A 15,208-nucleotide genomic window follows, 5' to 3' on the forward strand; every position below is an offset into this window, starting at 1 on the left:
CAAACCCAAAAATGCACTGGCCTCAAAGTGGAACTACCCCACTGGGACGCCAAGACTGTAAATCTTTATGGAAGCAGATACTGCATCTTCCTCCCTCTGGGCTGCGGGGAGGCTTGAAACACTGATAAACAGCCAAGTCCTTTAACTACTATGCCACCAGGGCTCCTTGATCATCTCACAGAATTATTAATTTCCAAAACATAATTTAATATTATTTTACTATCATTTACTTGCTACATGCATCCTCTCAGTTGGTAAGTTTGTTTGCTTTGCTTTTCTTTTTTATCCATTTTTAAAATCTTACTGGACTAAGTAACAAAAGGAGAAAGGTGTTCTTGATATCAAATGAAAAGCAAATCAAATTTAAACATTCTGAAACTTCTACTTTTTCAAAACAAGTAAAAAATGCCAAAGGTTTAATACAACTCTACAAACTGCCCTTACTTTAAAAAAGATGTTCTGTATGTTAGGACTTCCAATCAAATTCCGTGAATATACCATTATTTCTTAGAGGAATGCCAGATTGATAGAACTCAACAGCCCTTCTAGAAGTAAATGATGTGACAGTAGAGACCATTCAGGTTTTTGTAAAGTTAGAGATGATGGAGTTTCCATGTGATGAAAAAAGGACAAATTTCAATTTTAATTGAGAAAGAATCTTCAGGTCCAAGATTGTGAGCTAGGTTTTTTGCTTGTTAAGTAAAAAATAGTTTAGAGTTCTCTCATTTTTACTTCTAAGACATTGTTTTAAAAATATCATTACCTATCTAAATCTTGCAGGGCAGGATCCTCATGGGTCATGTACTGCTGCCTATGAACTCTGCTGATTCCTGAGGGTTTTGTGGTCAGTGGGGGCACCAAGAAAATCCAAACCCAAAGGACCACAGCTCTAACAGGAAACAGAGTGAAAAGACCCCCAGGGCATCTCCTGACTCTCAGCCTTTGCATACAAAGAACAAACAATACCAGCTAACCAAGATACTATCCAGGGAAGGAACGTTGGTTTCAAACAAACACACAGGATTGGACAATGGACAATATTCCAAAGAAAACATATATGTGCACAGTATTTTCAGGACCTGGTAAGACAAGACATTTTTATTTGCTTCTTGGTGTTCAGTGTAAATGAAAGTTTTGTTCTTGAATGCATCCTTTTCCAGTGTTATGAAGCATTCTTGGAGACAGATGATGATGGATGAGAGCGAGAATGATGAGAAGGACATGATGGGATATAGATGACAGGTCGGAGTAAGGGATGCTTCTTGCCTTGCTCTAGCCTCATACTCTTGTTTCAGTTCAGGGAGGAGGCATCCTTCCTGATGCAGCTAGACCTCTGCTCTCATTTGGAGAAAGGGGTTAGCTTCAAGTATCAGCTTCTAGAATCTAACCTCTCACTATCTCATGCAGCACATGTCAGTCTTTGCTATAGTTCCCCCTGCTGATTGGTACTGGCACCCCACAAGATTTTGTGATGTCTCTCCATTCTAGGGCATAACACATATTGGCAATGCTTCCCCACATGCTGATGTCTCAGCTGAGTACAGTTCATACATAGAGATAGACAACTCAGGAACCCAGTCTGTCTAGGGGTTCCATGGGAGAGATATCATAATAAAGCAAGTAAGATAAGTTCCTATCTGTCACCAGTGACATTTGATTATCACATTAAATGAGAAATAAACATCGTATATTTTGCTACATAATCCGAAGTGAAAGTAAGGTAGTTTGTGCAAAATAAAGCCCGTGGAAATGCAAATAGCCTTGACTTTGGCGGTAGGGGAAAGTAGCAGAAAGCCCTTTCCTAACACTGGTTTTCAGATCTGGGTTCTCACTGTAAGGTTTCCTCAGGCGTCTTACTCAACCTGCACCTCTCACATCTTGAACCTCCTGTTAACAAAGAACAGAGTAAAACACCGTTAAGGCAGATTTCAACCAGTGACATATCCACCTGTGGGATCTGTTGAACAAAGCTGCCACTTCAGAGCCTCCTGTTCCAATGTAAGTAGCTGCCTGTAAAGTTCTATGGATCCTCAAACAGTACAGTACTTCAAAATCACACGCCATTTGTCTCCCTTCAGAGGCCCTGAACAGAGTGAGGAAACTACTGAAAGAGACAACCATGGTAGAAACAGAAAGAAAAATGGGATGGAAGGTGAGATGAAAGGCAAAGATGTGAGCAGAGAAAGCCCAAAAATTGGGCTACAGACAACAGCATGAAGATAATGTGAGGATAGGCAACACCAAATAACAAGACAGGGCCACAAAAACAAACAAACAAAAAAAGCATACAATTTTTTTACTGCTGACATACTCTCTGCCTGAGAGAATGTGATCAGCCAGAGAGACTCATACTTACACCAAACCTGGGGGCCAGTTAGCTCCTAGGCTTCCATCCTGGGCAGTCTTGCATTCCAGAGCTTGAGGGTCTGCTCAGGAGGCCTGGAGCTGGGCCTCTGGAAAGCCCTCTCATGAAAGAGATACTTCCAACTGCTTCCCACTATCAAATCCCCCCAGCATCTTCTAGATGATGTCAATGATTACCACCAGGCCTCAACAAGAGGGTGAGCCAGAGAACAGCAGTCTGGAGGAACAGGAGATTCAGTAGGGCATCATGACAGCCCTGCACCATATTCAGGTTTCACTCTCACCACAGAATCAAATTCTGGCTGCTTTATGCATCCCTGGCCAGATTTACCACTATTTTCAAGTTTCATAAGCTGCTGAGGAAAATTGCAGACCAAGAAGATGACCAGGGCCAGAAGAGCCATATATAAGCAAAGTGAAACTTTCACTAAAATTCTTGACACAGGGTCCAGTCTTTTTTGGTCCTTGAAAATCAGCACCAGATCCCCAACATGTGGATGGGACTGAGGTGGTATTTCCCAGGGGGGCATAGCTAAAGCCTTGGTTGGTCACCTTAGGGACAGCATTAGCTTACCTCCTGTTGGGCAAACAGCTCAACAAGATGCTCCTGCCACCATGTTCTAGGCACTGAGCATATACGTGCTATATGGAGATTTACTCATAGGTAAGAACCGATGGTGACTGGGCACATGAAGGTGGCCTTCCCCAGGGTTCTTTTGTAAGGGTAGGACTAACCAGCCAAAGACCCAGGGTATGGAACTTCCGTTGCCTTCCTGAGACTCAGGGGAGTAAGGGAGGACCTGACTAATGCCAGGGGTCTGCCAACCAGTTAGCACCCCACTGATAGCCATCCAGGTGAAAGGGACAAATGTCCCTCTGTGCCAATAGCAACCCATCTGGTCAAAGAAGAAAAGGAATGGCTTTAAGTGTTCACTGATGTAACTACACCCAGCATGCACAGTGTGAGGGGACACCTGCTCCTGGGTCAGAATCGTAGGCCAGCAACTAACTCTGAGGTTTAATGTTACTGAAATTCCTCCTCTCTTTTCCCCAGCATCTTACTTCTCTGCAACATTTAGAATAATTAGAATGAAGTATACAGGGAAGAATGTGAGTTTGAGGTAAGGGTGGAATGAAGACTCAAGAAATTCAAAGGGTCTTTCTTCATATATATCATTTCTGGAGTGCCTCATCCAGCTATTTTCCTCCCACCATTCAAACCAGGGGCTATCTCACAAGTCAGAGAAGTTTGGCAAGAAATCACACTCAGATATAAATTTATATGGATAAAGGTATGTTCTGGAACTTAAATCATGTTCATTTTAAGTAACTGTTTCCTAGGGATGAGGACCAAGACAGCTGTGTCCAGAGCCTTGGAGACTCTCTCAGATCAGGGCTCCATCTTAAAGAATCTGCAAGATTTGCTCTGGGAAGAGAATTCCTGAGAAATATATTCACACCTGCTTTCTGGAAATTCGGGATCTGCTCCTATCACCACCACACTGAGGCAGAGCTGTTTATACACACTTGCAGGTTAGTAAAGGAGAGCTGATGTTCTTCCCTTTAAGTGGTGACAAAGTGAGGGAGGACCAGCCAATGGGTACTGGTAAGCCACAGTCAGGTGTCAGAGACAGAGTACATGATGCTTCACATGGGGCTGCCACCACTCCAACTCTGAAGGCCATGGCAGGGGTGCCCACTAGGAAGAGAAGGGGTATGAGGCTGCCTTTGCTAGCAAGTTGGGTCCATGGCATACAAACTGCAAGTGCCTGGTGCTGTGTGAGTGTCTAGATGCAGCCTGCTTAGAAAAGGAGCACAGAGAAGACCCTGGTGTTCTGGAAACACTGGCCACTTTAGACAGTCATGAGCCGTAGCCTCTGTCACATAACTCAATCCAGTGTCTGCACAACTACATTCTTAATAATTTAGCAGACCAAGAAGGGCCGAGGCAGATAGGAGAGTGACAAAGCACTGCTCCCACCATGAAAGTCTGAGAACCTACCCCAAGAGACAGGCAGGCCGCTGGGAAGGGGAGTCAGAGGCAAGTTTTACAAAGCGCTGGAAGAGGCAAGGGCAGAGTGCATGCGGTCCGTCTCGAGATGGCAGATAACTAGTTTTTCCTTTTCTGAGCAGCCTTTCTCTTCTTCTGTCGCTTCTTTTTTCCTATCTTTTCTTTTTTCCCCATTTTTTCTTCTCTGCGCCCCCTTAGATAAAATTAGTAGAACCATTAATAATGTTGAAATAAACAGAGCTTCTCTCAATCTATTTAATACTGGCCCACACATAAATTTAACTCTGCTTTCAGTCTCATGCCCGGAAGTCCCTGGGCATTGTGTAACCCGTTCGAAAAAATTAGAAGGTGCCCTCAATTAAGAAAACCTGTTAAGTGGGCATCCGTAACAGCCATGAAGTAATTATAAACTTGAGTATCTTCCCATCTTCCCCTGGTTCCTGCCATGTTCTGTCATTCCCAACAAGGGCAAAGGATTCATATTTAAAGCCATGTGGCCAGTCTTCTAACCCACCCCTATTCACACATGCTCTTGCAAAATTGGTCTTCTTTCTGAAGAAATAGCTTTCTCAGTGCAGAGTTGAATTCTCTTCTTTACCGAAAAAAAAAAACAAAAACCTCCACTTTGCAAATTTAAAAAATTTAAAAAACAAAAGCTTTTTAGAGTTGGGAGGAATGTGGTTTGGTCAGTCATTCAGGAGAGGAGAAAGAAGACAACCTAATGCCACCTTCTCCTTCCTGGATGACTCCATGACCACCTACCGGGAAAGACTGGGATTGTTCTGGAGAGCAAAGAGAAAGTAGGTTAGCATAGTCTTATTAGAGCAACTGGCTCATGACTGTCACATTAAGATGATTCAAGCTGGATAGTATTTAGTGATTTATGGGATGAGGCCACCTGCTCCTGTGAAAGCTTGGAATTAACCATGGGCTGGAGTCATCAGATTTTTACGTGGTAAAATGGGAAAGCTGGATATTACTAAGGTTGAGTTTCTGGAGATTACATGGGGTGTTAGGAGCACCAAGGAGAAGGAAATTGGGGGAGAGGAATTAGTGAATCAAATATTGATCATTAGAAACTAGTACTGTCATTTTCATTGGGTTGGAGAGAGTCACAAAAACTTGAGCAAAAAAATCCAAGCTGCTCATCAGAAAAATCCCTGTGCTGTCATTCACTTAAAAACTCAGCCAAGGGGACATAAGGCAAATGATTGGCAGGCCAGCTTATTTTTATAAACTTCAGGAATGATATGAGTTCCCTTTCTACAAACTAATGAAGTTCGTGTCAGATAAATAAATCCCCACATACAGTAGGAGGTTTATACCATGAAACCATTAGCATTTTATTGCTAGTGCATATAAGATCACATTGAATACAATCTTAACACAAGTGAAAAATTACTCTATGGCTAACATTAAAAAACAGCTTTCACATTTATATATATATAATATATATATATTTCTTTACAAATTGCCAGTAGTTTCAGATACTAGAGGAAGGTAACCTACTGACATTTGTATGGCTCCACTTCAAATATATGACTTGTTTGACTATAAATATATTCTGAAGTATATTTGTTTTCTACAGTAACAACAAAAAATGTGCATAGAAAATATATTTAAGAAAAAATTGCCTTAAAAAAATTACAAACACCACTAGGACCATCTGTGGATTCCATTTATGCAACAGTCATTTCATCTTGCCAGCATTTCTGATTAGTGGCAAGGTACTGTTAAATTTATTTATTTTTATGTTTGTATACTTCTGATTTGAGAAACCTCAGAGTTTGCAGGGCCTCAATGGCATACATGAGCTTTTATCAGAGGCAATCACCGAAACCAAATTCCTCAAAGCAAGCTCTTAAATGTAAAATTGCATTTGATTCCACAAAGACTTGTCTTTTATGGAAAAGTATGGACATAATTTCCTGTCCCCAAGGAGTGGGGCAGTTCTATTTTAAAAGGAAGCCCCCAAATGTTCTCACAGAGGGTCCAGGGAAGAGGGGTGGAGAGAGGAAGGAGAGGGATCATAGGTGAGACCTGTGATCTCCCTCTTTCCCACTGCTGTGGTATCTGATCAGGCTATAGAAATAAGAAGCAGAAGCAAGATGAAAGCATGCTCGTGGGGTCAGGGAGAGACAAGAAGACCAGGGAGATTCTCTGAGCACATTCTCCATCATTGAGGATTTCTGTGGTGGAATTACAGATCCAATAACTGAATTTGACATAGGAGTGAGGCTCGTGGCTTTTGCCTAAGTACTGAGTCAGTACCTGAACAGGGAAGCAATTCCAGAAGGGGTGCACCATCCAGGAGCACCCTCTGTCTGGAGAAATGAGACATTTTTAGTTCCCTGCAGACTGTCAGTCTGACTATGCTCGTAGACTCTCCAGGAAAGAAGAAAAGAAACTGCAAAACAGATTTTGAAGTAATCATTGATCTAAAAATGATGATGATAATGATAATGAGAGGGCTGAGTGATGAGAAATACTGTTTAGGTAATATAATGTCTTAGAAAAACCCCAGTTAGAAAGGATTCAACATACAAAGGAATGGACATAGATACAAGCTGCAATATCGTACCATATACTATAAATGCATGTGTGTATACACTGGGCAAACCTCGAGACCATTCCCAGGTCAGTGCTTTATCCCATAGGTATACTTGGTCCTTATGATTCAGGCCATGCTTCCCCAAAATTTTTCCCTTTTGTTTCTCATACGGTTTTAGTTTTTCCTCGAGTGGATTTAGTGGAATATCCTGTTTGACTGTTGTGCTTACTTGTTTAAAGCTTTCTCCAAGTATTCTTGAATCCACTTTAATTTTGGATCAATACACACTTGTCTGTTGTTGTTCTTCAGCCTTGCCCTGCCAAAACAGAAAAGACTAGTGTACAGGGGAGTAGATAAAAGCAAGCTCATAATTTGTGTATTTGATCACTTCTTATCCATTTTATAGCCCTTAATGGAAGCAGGAGTGGCATCCACTTTCTAAACAATATGCCTTCAGAAACTCTATGAACTTTGATAAATGTCAATAGTTGTAGGTCTTCAAACCTTTTGTTCATAGGGTCTCAGTGAGTTGTGCTCGACTTGAAGGCAATCAAAAACAACTGGTACCAGGAGCTCTACTTGATAGGTCCTGATTCTAGAGGAGCTTAAAATCTACTGGGAAACCACAATATTAACAGTGTAGTAAGTTTCACTGTAAAGGTATAATAAAAGTTAAAAAATAATCCATACACGGGAGTCCAGGGAAAGTTTATGTAAGGGGACATTTGAGCTGGTCCTTGAAGGCTGGCAAAAAGAAAGAGCAAATGCACGATGCAAAGATGATATGGAAGAAGGGGGAGATAAGATGTTTGCCAGCGGTCCTTGAAGGCAACAGGAAAGAGTGGAGAATGAATCTGCACGGCACTATCTGCATTATAGACATGTTTAAGGCTTTTAAATTTAAAAAAGACACAAGTTACTTTTTACAGGTTATCTTGATAATACATAGAAGACAGAGTAAGAATAATCCTGGAGATCCAGGCCATCTGTAAGGCAGTACTGTAACAGTCTATGCACTTTGTAGAATAGATAGTAACAGTATGAGTGGAGGTGACAGGGCAAGTTGAGCAGTGACAGTAAAGATGGAAGAGTAATAGTATGAACATTGAGTGATAATACAGTCAAGGCTAGTGATAATGTAGGTGGGAGAGTGAAAGTCCTGGCAGGACTGCCAGAAAATGGTTTCCAAACAGATTTTTTACAATTCATTAAACATTCCACAATTTCATTTGATTTTTAGTCTAGACACTACTTTTCTTTTACTCTTCACCTCTACTCACAGCTTTCCTGCATGAAAACTCCCAGGAAAAACATTAATTTCTTTTTCTCAGTCCATAATCCTGCTCAGCTACTAAAGATCTAAAGATAGCTAAGTTGCAGCATAAGAGTTGAGGAACACTGCACATTTTTTAAGCTGCTCAGTGGCAAGTGAGGCTGTGCAGAGCCTAACTACAGTTTGAAACCAGGTGGGTCTTTGTTTATATATGGGTAACATTGTTTATTAATTATGTACTTTCCTGGATCTGAGAATTATATTTGTCATCCTAAACTTTCTGCTACATCCCTAGACACATGAACTCACATAATCTCTATTATGAAGCACATTGACACTATCTGACTCTAGTATCTGATAACATACTCCTCTCAGGAGATTCAATATTTTATCCTAAGCAAGGTAAGAGAAGAAATATTCACTCTTCAATGTCCTAAGATATAGTGTAAATGATGAACACATTCAAGAAGCAAAGGCTAAAAAAATCCAATGTTTAAAAGAAGTAAAACAAGTTCAAATGTAAAGTAATTGAACCATAAGTCATCATACAGCTTTCTTTTCATCTACTAATTCTTTAGCCCATTCTGTCTAGCATAGCTTCTGAAGAATGGAGACATCTCAGGAGACTTATATACAAATGTAGAAGATTTGTGCAGATGATCAACCACTGGATTTCTTCCAGACTCTCTCTACTATGCTCAAGGTGAGACAGGCATCATTTAATCATAATTTTGATCTCTTTTGTTTTCCACAAATATGAAAATCAAATGTTAACAGGTGCCAGCAAGATGAATCAAAACCAAAAAGGCATGCAGCCAAATGAGTTGAAAATGTTGCGGTTTTAACAAATGTTAAAGAGAACTTAAACTGAAATTTAGATCTTATAAGGTTTTGATACATCATAAAATATTAATTTAGACCAGAGCTTCAAATTATTTCTTTTCAATTCAGTCATGCCAATGAAATAAAACTAGAAGAGAACAGAATTTGTAAAATTTGGATGAACTGGGAACATAACCAGAATGGGGAAAATTGTAGGTCAATGTCCTACTAGAAGCTTAAACTTCTGTCTTGGAAAACAAGGGCACCATGTACATTAATAGAAACCAAATCTTTTAATCAACAGAGTACAAAACAATGGTTCCTGGTTCAAAGATGGTGGATGATCAAGCTGCTTTTAACGCATTTCACTCTATAGTTCTGATAATAATCCAGTCTCTAGTATCACCTTCTAAAGGGCTGGTTTCTTTTCTGAGCCTCTCATTACAGGGCTTCCTCCTATAATTTTTCCCATTTAAGATTCTACTTCATGTACATTAAAAAATTCGGGTCTATTCTAATTTCACTTTGAATTGGTTCAAACTGACTCAAAGCCCTGATTTACAGCTGCAAAGGTCAAAATTAGGCAGGAAAGATATATCTGTTACCAGCAAAATTTGACTTTTGAAATGGACTTTGGCAGAAACCTTGGGGACAGCCCATCATTTCTCTGGAAGTATCTAGTCATACTACCACCCTGTGCTAGAAGAAGGTAGCTTTAAGAGAGCGGCTGCACACAATAACACATAATAGTTTCTATTATTGTTATGGTAGCCCCCAACTCAGATGATACTGTGCACGATGGAACAAAGTGTGCCCTTTCCTGGTATTGCCACAGCCTATAAATATGCCAAGGAGTCTCTGGGCAGCACAAATGGTGAAGTGTTTGACTATTGACCAAATAGTTTTAATCCACTCAGAGACACTCTAGGGTCAACTTTTAAAAGATATCAAGTCACTGAAAACTATAGAGCTCAGTTCTACTTAGCACACAAGGGCTCATGTTGAGGGAAGCTGGTTTAGTTTTAATTATGCTAAGTGTAAAGTTGGATGCTAGACACAAATTATTTCTAAACCTTTAATGTCTCTGTAAGTTAGGTGTTAATATGTTATCAGAGACAATATTCCTAAAGGGTAATGTTCAAGACTTAGACAATCTTTATTACTCAGTCAGAAAAGGAAATTAAGTGTATGTGACAACAAAGATGGATTTTGAAAGCATTATGCAGAGAGAAATTCTATACATCTCATTATATGGAGTTGAAACTAACTCACAGTTGGCCTTCCAGCAAGTTTTCAGAAGCTATAAATTACACAGGAGATTGACCCTCTTTCTCCTGAGGAACAACTGGTGTACTTTAAGCACTTGCCTTTGAGTTAACAATGCAAAGAACAAGGACTGTATGATCTCACGCACATGAAATAAGCAAATAAACCAGGAGTGGGAGTAAAAGAGCATAGGGGAGTTTTTTCTGCTTAAGAGACACTGAATTTATATTAATAATGGGCTAATGAATTGGAAAAGGGTAGACAGGATAGTGACATGAGAAGAATGCAATCAATGTTAATAGACAGCACAGGTAGAAATTGTAATACACAACAACTAAAATAAAACGAATAAAATAAAATACTTACACTATCTGAAGGGCACAGTTTGGAGTGTTGAGAATTTTAAGATGCTTGACGTTGGCTCTGGCAACATGGCTCTCGAAGAAACGACAGGGACATCTGTAGCTGAGGCCAACGGGCTTTCCTAGAAGCAGTAACAAGAGAAACGCAAAGGGTTATTCTGCTAGCTGTGGAGATGCACAAAGGTCTGGGTCTGTAGACCAAGATGGAATGAAAGAGAAAGTGGATAGGGCTAGTGTGTTAAAGCTCAAAAGCAATGCTATGTGTTTCTGAGAAAGACTATATTGGGCAGATGTATTCTGAGGAGAGATTCAACATATACAGAGCAAGAGGACAAAAGTAGCTGGGCATAGGATGGGTAAGAGATTGAAAGAAGTTTGTTTCTTAGATACATTGAGATAAAAGCTGTAATTAGAACAGAGAATGGTTTCAAAAAATGTACTTTACATTTCCAGATTTTCCTTGGCAAAATAGACTCTCCTTAGGAACAAGTGAAAAGATGGTTGGTTATTCAGGAAAGGAAAGTCGGGGAGGAAGTCCTATCAAGTCAGTCCCTTACCCTTCCTTCCCGCAATCCCTCCCTCTCTCCTCTAGGATCACTTCATCCCCAACCCAAGGCAGCTCCCAGGAATGCAGCTCTTCCCCAACTGCAGTCTACCCTACCAGCTTTCTCCCCAGGGCTTCTTAACAAGAGGTCCCCAGAGCTCAGGCAGCGGGCCCACCTTCTCCCCAACACTTTCCTACAAGCAGATTAGTTGGGCTGCAATCAAGTGTCTTTCTTTGCTTACCAGGGTCCTGCCTGCTGTCTCCTGGATTTTATTAAAATCATTGTTTGCCAATTCACCAATTTTCCAAATGCCATAATTGACACTCAGTGCAAATTAGCAGGGGGCTTCTGCAAAACCCACCATTCACCCTTCCAGTCTAGAATTCCAAGCCCTAGGGGTTAAGATTTTGCAGGTTTTTCTCCCCCTTCCGCCCCTGCAGATTTTACCCAAATCCTACTTAATACCACACATTATTTGGATCTGTGGATCTTTATATTAATGATTAAATATATGTGTGTCTGAGAATATTAAACTCAGAGATTTAAGAGAGAAAAAAACCTAAAAACAAAACATTCCATTTTGCAGACTTTGGATAGCGGTTAAATTCTGTACCTCTGAGAAGAAAGAAGGAGAAGTCACTCAAATCCTGGAGGGAAAAGGCTTCTCCTTTTCTAGAGGCTGAATTCAATTGATGAATCCTTTGGTCCAGGAACATTTAGAGGAAAATCAGAGGGAAAGCAGACCCCTCAGCCTTTCATGACACAGCAAAGCTGCTATGAAACCCAGGAAGGACATTTTTTTTCCAAAGTGCTCAGTGCCTGACTGGGGAGCAGTATGGACCACCTTCCTTTTACATGGATCTAATTCCTAAAAGTCATTGCTGGGGCCTCACAAAGGGTCCTCTAGGGGAAGTCAGTGTAACCAGATCACCTGGGAAAGTGACTCTGGCTGCTGGCTGGGCCTTGTTGTTGTTAGGTGCCATCAAGTTAGAACTGACTCAAAGCTGAGTTTCAGAGGGCATAAATCTCGGAGAGGAAACTGTTCATTTTTTTCCCCCTCAGAGCAGTAGGTGGATTTGAAGAATCTGCATGTTGATAGCACAACTCCTTAGCACTAGACCACTGAAGAAGTTCTCCTATCAAAACTTCCTCATACAAGAGTGTTTCTCCCATAATTTCCCCTGCATTTTGCCTTCCATGCCAGAATCCAGTGGAGAAGCAGGACAGGCAACCACAGAGCCACTTTAACTCTGAATGTCCAAAGTGGTGGGGCTGTCACTTTCTGGAGTTAATGAAGAAACAGTCTGAGATCAGGCCAGAAATCAGAGACATTCCTAACTCAAAACAGGCTTTGCTTTTCTCCTACTTGCCACTCTGGGGATTATCCAATCCCTTCCCAGGCAATTTGTAGTTCTGCTCCCAAGGACCCATTTCTATGCTTGCCAAACAGGAGGTTTCAATGCAGTTTGTTCGGTTGATTTTTTTTTTTTAAGTGACTGCATGTCTAGGTGATTTATCAAGAGAACATGGTGCTATGTCCACCTTCTAGCTTTTCTTTTTTTTATCAATATAATTAATTTTTCCAATCGTTTCAGATGCCACCATTGTATAGCCAGGTGTCTGACCAGATGGATGCTACTCCAGTTCCCAACTTAGAACCAGGCAGCCTGGGTCCAAAGTAGATCCCAGAGAATGATCTGTCTTTAGCAAAGCCTGGAGCCTTCTAGCTCCAGTCAGGTCTGGGAATGTGGCTGAACCTGACAGTTTAACCTAGGAAAAAGCCCAGGGTACCTGGTGCCCAGTCGCTTGTTTTGGTCAGCCACCTGGGGAGAGCCTGAAACTCTTTACGGGATCCCGAAACCATTTTAGCTCTCTGAAACCACTGCCAAAAGGCAGCAGATTAGGAGTGAATCCGAAGATCTTCCAATCCCCTGTGAAGCTTTTAGACACTTCACAGCTGAAAGAGGGAGGGCCTGATAGAATTGGTTTTATTTTGGGTTCAGAGGCAACAGTTTATTTGAAGCAGAGGTATCCTGAAATAGGGCAACAAGTTTTCTCTTCAGTAGAGAGAGAGAGCGAGCCATTTTCTCCTGTGAAACGGGATACCACCATTCCCGGTTGCCCCGGGCCTTGGCGATTGAACTTTGCTTACAGCGCTCATTATGCAAAGGCAGCCCTCAGCCTGGTGACAAAGGCGCCTGTTTGCAGGTGTGTTTGGGGGCTGACGAGGGGTGTGCAAGACCCAAGAGGCCCCTGGGCCTCTCTTGGTGACCCTTGGAGGGTCAAGATGAGGAGAAGGAGGAGGGGAAGCAGTGAGCTGGACTTGTGGGGCTGTGCAGAAGTGCAGCCGGGCTGGTTGCGCAAGTCCACCAGCTGCGCCCCGCCAGTTCGCGCGCAAGGCTTGGGGAGCCAGGCCAGAGTGGGTCAGAAAGGCTCGCAGGTATCGGAGGCAAGGCAGCATGCACTCAACACACTACCACAACCACAACCACACAGTTTTTGAAATAACATTCTCTCCCTCATTCACTACCCGATTGCAACTCAGGAACCATATGCAGCAGAGCCCTGGAGGCCATCGCCTCTGGAAAATGAACCAGGAGCTGAAGGCACTAGCTGGGGGCGAGAGGATAGTGGCTTGCGGGCCTTGGCCCAGACGCGATTCTGTGCGCTCCAGGTGGAGTGCTCTTGTTCACCCTGGTTCTGCAGCACGCTCTAGATGCCACGGATGCTCGCTGATCTGAGTCCTGCAAGGGAAACAAGAACCTCCGGCGCACGCATGCCAGCGAGGCTTGCAGGTTTGGACGTGGCTCCCCAACAACGGTCCTTCACCATCCAAATGCAATGCTGCAGCGGAATGAATTCCTAGGTTTACAAGGGGGCGGGAGCGGACAGAGCAAACTGCAGCCGCGCAGAACCGTGGTCCCTCCTTGCGCCTTGGGCACCGATCGCACTTACCGTCACTGAGGCAGAGTGCAGTCAGCACGAGGGCCAGAACGGCGACAGTTTTAGTGTCCATGTTGCAGGGGCAGGCAGACAGCGCACACACTGCACGGGACTTCGTAGACGAAACTGGACCGAGAGAGAAAGTGCAGTGACTAAAGGCGTGCACTCCAGGCACTTTAGAGGCGAAAGAGGGGAGGGGCGGGGCGGGGCGGGCGCGAGCCAAGGGGCGGGCCTGGGGCTGAAGGGCTTAGTGTGGGACAGTCACCCGCTTAGGAACTGCCTTGCGACTATGGTGTACAGGGGTGTCTTTGACCTCAGACTCCACTGGGCTTCAGCCAGTGAGTGAGTAAATTGGCCTATATCTCATCCTGTTTGCGTAGCTGGGAGTCAGGGCATAGGGCAACTCAAACTTAACTCCCCACCTCCCTCCTTTGCGTGCAGGACCCAGAGGTGCCTGTTGTTATTGTGTGGAATCAACTCATAGCTGACCCTCCAAAGGTTTTCCAGAGGCTGTAAATTGACTATATTTCTCCCTTGGAACAACTGGTAGATTTGAACAGACTATCTTTGAATTGGCCGAGCAACTCCTTATTACCTGGCTATCAGTGCTCCCTACTATCAGAGGTGCATGAACCCCTCAAGTACACACAGTCTTGGAGGCAGAGGAGCGGTTGGAGTAGGCACCAACCTTCTATCCTGGGCCAGTTCACTCAGCTGAAAATCCAAAGTTTGGTAGTTGGATCTCACCAGCCGCTCAGCAGGTCAGAGATGTGGGACTCTGCTCCTATAAAGATTAAACTAACACCATCATGTCCAATATGATCCACAGTGACCATAAAAGAAACATAGAAATAATAGAACTGGCGAGCTCTGGTGGCCTAGTGGCAGGAAACTGCACTGCAATCCCAGAGGTGCATGGTTCAAATCCACCAGATGCTCTGCTGAAGAAAGAGGAACAATCGCCTACTGTACCAGTCAGATTCAATTTGATGGTACACACATAAAATAAATAAATAAATAATAATAATAATAATAGAAAAATAATAGAACTGACCAGGCATATCATATCAT

The 15,208-nt window shown here is 42.6% G+C and overlaps 1 protein-coding gene across 1 annotated transcript; it reads right to left on the minus strand.

Moving 5' to 3' along the window:
* Window positions 1–4,474: 4,474 nt before the first annotated feature.
* On the minus strand, window positions 4,475–14,210 carry LOC102870683 (stromal cell-derived factor 1-like). The gene is made up of 4 exons (XM_006902832.1): window positions 14,150–14,210; window positions 10,654–10,771; window positions 7,156–7,242; window positions 4,475–4,568 (listed from the first exon to the last, which is right to left on the minus strand). The coding sequence occupies exons 1-4, from the start codon at window positions 14,208–14,210 to the stop codon at window positions 4,475–4,477; spliced, it is 360 nt and encodes a 119-aa protein (XP_006902894.1).
* Window positions 14,211–15,208: the final 998 nt, after the last annotated feature.

This window comes from Elephantulus edwardii, unplaced genomic scaffold, assembly GCF_000299155.1.
Source record: "Elephantulus edwardii isolate Elephantulus edwardi_28Jun2011 unplaced genomic scaffold, EleEdw1.0 scaffold00461, whole genome shotgun sequence".
In the NCBI taxonomy this organism is placed as follows: domain Eukaryota; kingdom Metazoa; phylum Chordata; class Mammalia; order Macroscelidea; family Macroscelididae; genus Elephantulus; species Elephantulus edwardii.

Excerpts from the sequence above, each read along its gene's own strand:
- LOC102870683 (XM_006902832.1), bottom strand. The coding sequence starts at position 14,210 with ATGGACACTAAAACTGTCGCCGTTCTGGCCCTCGTGCTGACTGCACTC. Across the intron at positions 7,243-10,653 it reads AACTGTGCCCTTCAGATAGT|GGCAAGGCTGAAGAACAACA; the intron begins GTAAGTATTTTA and ends CTGTTTTGGCAG. Across the intron at positions 4,569-7,155 it reads TTGGAGAAAGCTTTAAACAA|GGGGCGCAGAGAAGAAAAAA; the intron begins GTAAGCACAACA and ends ATTTTATCTAAG.